Source organism: Malus sylvestris, chromosome 17, assembly GCF_916048215.2.
Source record: "Malus sylvestris chromosome 17, drMalSylv7.2, whole genome shotgun sequence".
Classification (NCBI taxonomy): Eukaryota; Viridiplantae; Streptophyta; class Magnoliopsida; order Rosales; family Rosaceae; genus Malus; species Malus sylvestris.
The window spans coordinates 17061460-17068083 of record NC_062276.1 but is presented as its reverse complement, the minus strand read 5'-3'; the positions used below and the strand labels follow the sequence as shown (position 1 = coordinate 17068083).

At 39.6% G+C, this 6624-nt stretch overlaps 1 protein-coding gene across 1 annotated transcript; it reads right to left on the bottom strand.

The window, feature by feature from the left end:
* Positions 1–4794: 4794 nt before the first annotated feature.
* LOC126611855 (uncharacterized) lies at positions 4795–5892 on the bottom strand. The gene has a single exon (XM_050280186.1). It carries the CDS (start codon positions 5890–5892, stop codon positions 4795–4797), a length of 1098 nt encoding a protein of 365 aa, XP_050136143.1.
* Positions 5893–6624: the final 732 nt, after the last annotated feature.

Here is a 6624-nt window from a genome sequence, read left to right as displayed (position 1 = left end):
CTCCATTATGATCTCCACCAGTCCACCAACCCCATCTTGAACTTGAAGAAGCTCCAACGCGCCTATACCTCCCTCGGCTGCCTCGACCACTCCATCCCATTATCCACAGCCGCCATCAAATCCAATAACATCCATTTGCATTATGATTCCCTGCAAACAAAAATATATTTTTCTTGATAAATTGCAAAAAATATGTTAATTTTTAAGTATAGAAATGATTTTTGGACCAGGCTAGGGCTGATGAATGCATTGCTGTTGGTTCAAGAAGGCGTAATCCTGCAGACTTTGCATTAAGAAATGTCTGAGAACTAAACCCACTTGATTAATTACCACATCTTTCATACAATCGTTGTTAATATTTTTTCCTCCTTCAAATTTCTGATATATTTGGAAATTAATATTGGCAGCGCCACAAAATTAAGAACAAGTAAAGGCCAAAACGTTTGCATCTATTAATTAAAGACAAAGGGAAAAATGAAGATTTCCACACCTAGTAGTAAAGAGGGACGAATGTTGTAATTGTTGGATTTTTGGATCGGCAGGCCCGCGAGGCCCTGCCTTAGCAACATCGATAATGTCCCCAATTTTATCACATGCCCAATTTTTATCACAAAAGGCCTCGATATTAGTTAGAGTGGGGTAATCATATTTTTAAAGTCAGCCTTGTTGACTTCCCTCATCGATATGGGACTGCCAAGCGGCACCCGCTCTAATAACACCGATATTGTTCTCAACTTTATCACCTGCCTATCCGTCAAGTGTGGAGTTTTATCATAAAAAACCTCGATATTAGTTAGAATGTGGTAATCATATTTAAAGCCACCCTTGTTGACTTCCCCCACTGATTTGGGACTGCCAAGACGCCCCCTCACGTGTAACCTCATTTAGTGGTTCACACGTAGAGATCCATAAATCGGCAATTGAAACTCAGAGGTTGGCTCCAATGAAGTCCAAACTTGTTTTCAATCTTTTTTAGGAAGTGCCTCTTAAGAACTCAGATGCCGACTTTATGTTAAGAGTTCAAGCTTGTTTTCAAGCCCACACTTTCTGGTGACAAGCCTTTGGCTTGCACGGGCCCGTAATTGTGGGCTCTGATACCATGTTGAAATTTTTTAGATCGACGGGTCCCGGAGGTGTTGGTAGTCCTACATCGGCAGGGGAAGTCAACAATAGTAGTTTTAAATATGATTACCTTACTATAACTAATACAGAGGTATTTTGTGGTAAAACCCCACACCTAACGGATTTGGCAGGTGGTAAAGTTGAGGACAATATCGATGTTGTTAGAGTGGGGCCCCTTCTTGGCCCATGTAAGCCGAAGGCTTGTCACTACAAAGTGTGAAGAATAAGGAGAGCAGAAGCGCATATTTATAGGAAGGTTAGGGACTTTGTGCGACGAAGAGTTTGTCGCGCAAACATCTGCACTAAATACGGTATTGATTTCTCTGATTCAAATGCACCAAATGCGCCGATCTAAAACTGAATGCCATTTGCGCGACGAACGTGATCAATTGTAATTATGAAGTTTACATAAACATAGATATCTATGTTTAGGTAAACTTCCTAATTACAAACAATTTTTCAGTTATAATATTTATTCTAAAAATAATTAAAACCTTAAATAAATTGATATTATATTTCATTCAATTATTTAAAAAACCAAACATGAATTAAAACCTAATTAATTAAGTCCAAATGCCTAACTTATAAAAGAAACCTTAAATTTAAATATTGTCCTCAAAAACATAAATTTAAAACTACTATTTCGATGGGCCTCCATTTCGCTCGACGTCATAACGCCACCGCTTGTAACCTCTCTTCAACGCCGCCTTTATCAACTTCATCAACTCTCCGTTCGTATCATCATCAAGAGTATACTTACATTGTTATACATATATGCAAATAATTAATTCCAACATATAACAAAAAATTTCACAAAATTAATTATTGGCACATCAACAGTATACTTACGAATAATTCATCCATCACCACCTTCTTCACATTCTCGAGCACATATTTCCAAGAATGCCACTTAGCAGTAGGACAATTATTCCGCATGGCTACACCAATCGCATGTGCGAACTCCACATGTTGCCTCAAATCATACGGATTGGTGGCAGGCACGCTTTGATCCTTGTTTTTATCCTTCATCCTAGCACGAAAAGAATTGTGAAGAATAAGGATAGCAGAAGCGCATATTTATAGAAAGGTTAGGGCCTTTGCCCGATGAAGGCTTTCTCGCGCAAAGACCCGCACTAACTACAGTGTAGATTCCTCTGATTCACATCGCTCTGCCCCAAAAACTGAACAAGCTTTGCATGACGAAGACTTTGTCACACAAAGGTTATGCGGGAAAATCTTCGTTGTGCATTTATTTCGCGCAAAAAAAAAAAATCACTCGCGTTTTCTTGCTGGCTTTGCACGACGAACATCTATTTTTCGTCGTGTAAACACTGTTGCACGATGAAGTTGTTCGTCGCGCAAAGTTCACCAAGCTACGCGATAAAATATTTTTTTTTCGTTGTGCAAAACATCCTTGCCTGGCGGATTTTGCTTTGTCATGCAAAAGTCTGTCGCACAAATCATTTTTCCTACTAGTGTGGGAATCAACAAGTTGCGGGACTTTGAATTTTGAATTCAACTCCAAAATTTAGAGGAATTGGATTGCCTACGTTTAGGTGGTATTTGAATTCTTAGTTTTTGGGAGAATTGGAATGAACTTTTCCTCTCTATTATACCCTCACTTATTCCTAAACCTAACCGTTGCCCAGTTTAATATGAAATTTAACAATAAAATAACAATAATTAAAATTGTCACATCCCAGTCTCGGCTCCACCGTAGTACTATATTGTCCGCTTTGGACTTACCATTCCCTCACATTTTTGTTTCTAAGAACTCACACGAGAACTTCCCAGTGGGTCTCCCATCCTGGGATTGTTCTCGCCCAGACTCACTTAACGTTGGAGTTCCAATGGAATCTGAAGCCAATGAGTTCCCAAAAAGCCTCGTGCTATATAGAGGTGGGCATGTACATATAAGGCACATCACTCCTTCTTCGTTGGTCGATGTGGGATGTTATAATCCACCCCCATTAGGGGCCCGACGTCTTCGTTGACACATTCGCACCACACGGCAGAGTGGCTCTGATACCATTCTGTCACATCCCAGTCCCGGCTTCGCCGTAACACGATATTGTCCGTTTTGGGCTTACAATTCCTTCACTATTTTGTTTCTTGGAACTCATACGAGAGCTTCCAGGTGGGTCACCCATCCTCGGATTGCTCTCATTCAGACTCGCTTAACTTTGGAGTTCTGATGGAATCTGAATCCAGTGAGTTCCCAAAAGGCCTTGTGCTATATGAAGGTGGGCATGTACAAATAAGGCACATCACCCCCTCTCCGTTGGTCGATGTGGGATGTTACAATCAAATGGGATGCAACATGAGGACTACACGGTGGTTCTGACATTTCCATAAATAAAAGTAGGGATCCTTTCCCTGTTTGTATAATTAGTACTTAGTTAGTTTGACTGCACTTTCGTTTACCTATGCTTTGATATGTGTGTATCTGGTACTTGATCACTTTCACACACTTACATATTATCTCTAGTTAAATAAGTTTAGTTTAGTTTTTTATTTATTTATTCGCATTTTCTTATTATTACCATCACTTATGTTGTGCACTTGGCTACGTCACCCTCACATGACGGCCCATCACATCTCAACTCCGGTCGGGGTGTGTCAAAAATAATATTAAAAAATAAATTTTAAGTGTGTTTAGTATTTAATGAATAGAGGCATTTAATTTTTTTTTTCTTCATATTAGTTAGTATATAGAATTTAACAAAAAATTAGTATATAAAATAAATTTATTTTAACTAAGGCATTTTAGTACTTTACCATTTATATGGAATCTATACCAATTTTATTTCGATTCCATAAGGTTTTAATAAACAACTTCAACATGTATCTATTTCTGACTCCTATTTATTCCAACTCTTCATTAGTTCAATTCTTCCAATTTTAATTACAGTTTAGTGAAAGAGCCACTAGTGTCCCTTAGAATGTTGTAAGTCAAAGTTAGTCAAGATTCTTCACAACCACGCCTTTCTCCACCGCCACGATCTCCACCAATCCAGCACCCCATCTTGAACCTGAAGACGCTCCAACACGCCTATGCCTCTCTCGGCTGCCTCAACTACTTCATCCCATTATGTTGATTCAAGAAGGCTGTAGACTTTGCATTATGGACCTTAAATTATGTAATATATGGTTGTTTTTGGATATGAGAGTTGGAAAACCCAATGACTATGTATTAGACATAGTAACAAATATGACCTAAACTAACTATTGTAGACTTTGTTTGGACAACAGAACTTTGATACTTCAATGTTTGACGAACGTTGGGAATCAGCAAGTTGTGGGACTTTGAATGTTGAATTTAACTCCAAAATTTAGAAGAATTGGATTGCTTACGTTTAGGTGGTATTTGAATTCTTGGTTTTGGGGAGAACTGGAATGAATTTTTCCTTCCTATTATACCCTCACTTATTCCTAAACCCTAACCGTTGCCCAGTTTAATATGAAGTTTAACAATAAAATAACAATAATTAAAATAATATTAAAAAAAAAATTTAAGTATGTTTAGTATTTTTTTTTTTTTGAAAAAGTACGATATTGATTGAATAGAGAAATGCGTACATAAATGAGGATAGGGTGCTAACAATGGGCCTCAATAAAAACCTTGTCGGGGCTTTCAACCCTATCGAAGGAAAAAGGAGTGTCCCGCACCAATTAAATTTGAAGGCTATCCTCAATTAACAAATCATTAATAACATCAGGAGGTTCTTCGAACCAGGAAATAGGATGATTTAGCATAAGACTCCACCTTGCAAGACGATGTGCCACTCTATTGGACTCTCTCGGTCCGAAAGAAACCCTCCAATGCTCAAAACGCTGCAAAAGCCGTCTTGTGTCCTGAAACAGGTTCCCCAGATGACCGTGTAATGCCGATCCTTTATTCTGAATAGCAGCAACCACCAATAACGCATCACCATCTAAATGAACCTTAGCCTCACTCCATTGCTGCAGAAACATAGCTGCTGTCTTTGCTGCAGCAGCTTCAGCATGCATTGCCAAGCCAATACCCTTCTCCCTACTCACTAGAGCAGCCATGAAACCCCCTGTTGCGTTACGAATTACAACCCCACAGCCTCCGCATGCACTATTCTCCTCCCAAGCCGCATCAAAATTACACTTTATCCACCCAAAATCTGGATGTTTCCAGTTAACCTCCCGAACCAAGACCGCCGGTGCTTTAGCTACATTCCATTTCTTAAATTCTGCTAACCACGTCTGAGCTTTAAGATGAACATCCATTGGAGAACAAACAATTTCGTTCCATAACACATCATTGCGAACCTTCCACACACTCCACACTAACACCAGAAGCAATTCAAAACTTTCCGAAGAAACCTGTTTAGCCATATTAATCAACCACCCACTGAAACCATCCTCAATCCCCTGAAATGTGTGAATACCCAAAGGACTACCAAACCAAATGGCAGCTGAACGTGGGCATTGCAACAAAGCATGCTCAACTGTTTCGGCCTCTTTATGACAAAAACCACAAATATCCTCCAGAATAACACGACGAGTCTTCAAATTCACCATCGATGGAATAGCATTCATACACCCCCGCCAAACACAAAGTTTAACTTTCCCCGGTACCTTTGCACGCCACAAAGCTTTCCACATAAATTTCTTGTCCTCATTTGGTGTGGAACCAGTCGACTCCTCTCCACCCAACCCATGACAAGTACGTGCCACAAAATAAGCACTCTTCGTTGTAAAATTACCGTTCGACTCTTTAGTCGAGATCAATGAATCCATTGGGTGAAACAGACTCAATGGTATACTTAAAATAAAACACACATCCTCCTTCATAAACCAGCTTTGGATAAGATTAGTATTCCAACGTAGTCCCTCGTTATCCACCATCAAAGAAGCCACGGTCAGTGAAGGATGGACACCATATGGTATTGGACTCAAAACCTTAAAAAAATTGTCCCTAGGCACCAGCTATCCCCCCACACATTGATACTGAACCCGTCACCCACCCTCCACCGAGCCCCCTTTTGAATAATCAATCTTGAAGCTGCCACACTTCTCCAACAATGAGAGGAATTAGGAGAAACATGAGCTTGCAAAAAATCTGTGTAGGGATATTATTTAGCTTTAAAAATCCGAGCAACCAATGAATTAGGATATTGAAGTAATCTCCACACTTGCTTAGCCAGTAACGCCAAATTAAATGCATACAAATCCTTAAATCCCAAGCCACCCTCACTCTTCGGGTTACACATTTTTTTCCATGACATACAATGAATCCGCCTCTTGCCCATTGCACTACCCCACCAAAACTGAGCTACCATTTGATTGGGCTCATCACAAAATGTTTTGGGCAACAAGAATGTCTGCATCGTATACAATGGAATTGCTTGAGCAACTGATTTTATCAAAATTTCTTTACCCGCACTACTTAACAATAATCCCCGACATCCATTCAACTTCTTCCAAAGCCGATCCTTAATATAGGCAAAGGTTGCTTTCTTGGACCGACCC

Excerpts from the sequence above, each read along its gene's own strand:
- LOC126611855 (XM_050280186.1), bottom strand. The coding sequence starts at position 5,892 with ATGGATTCATTGATCTCGACTAAAGAGTCGAACGGTAATTTTACAACG.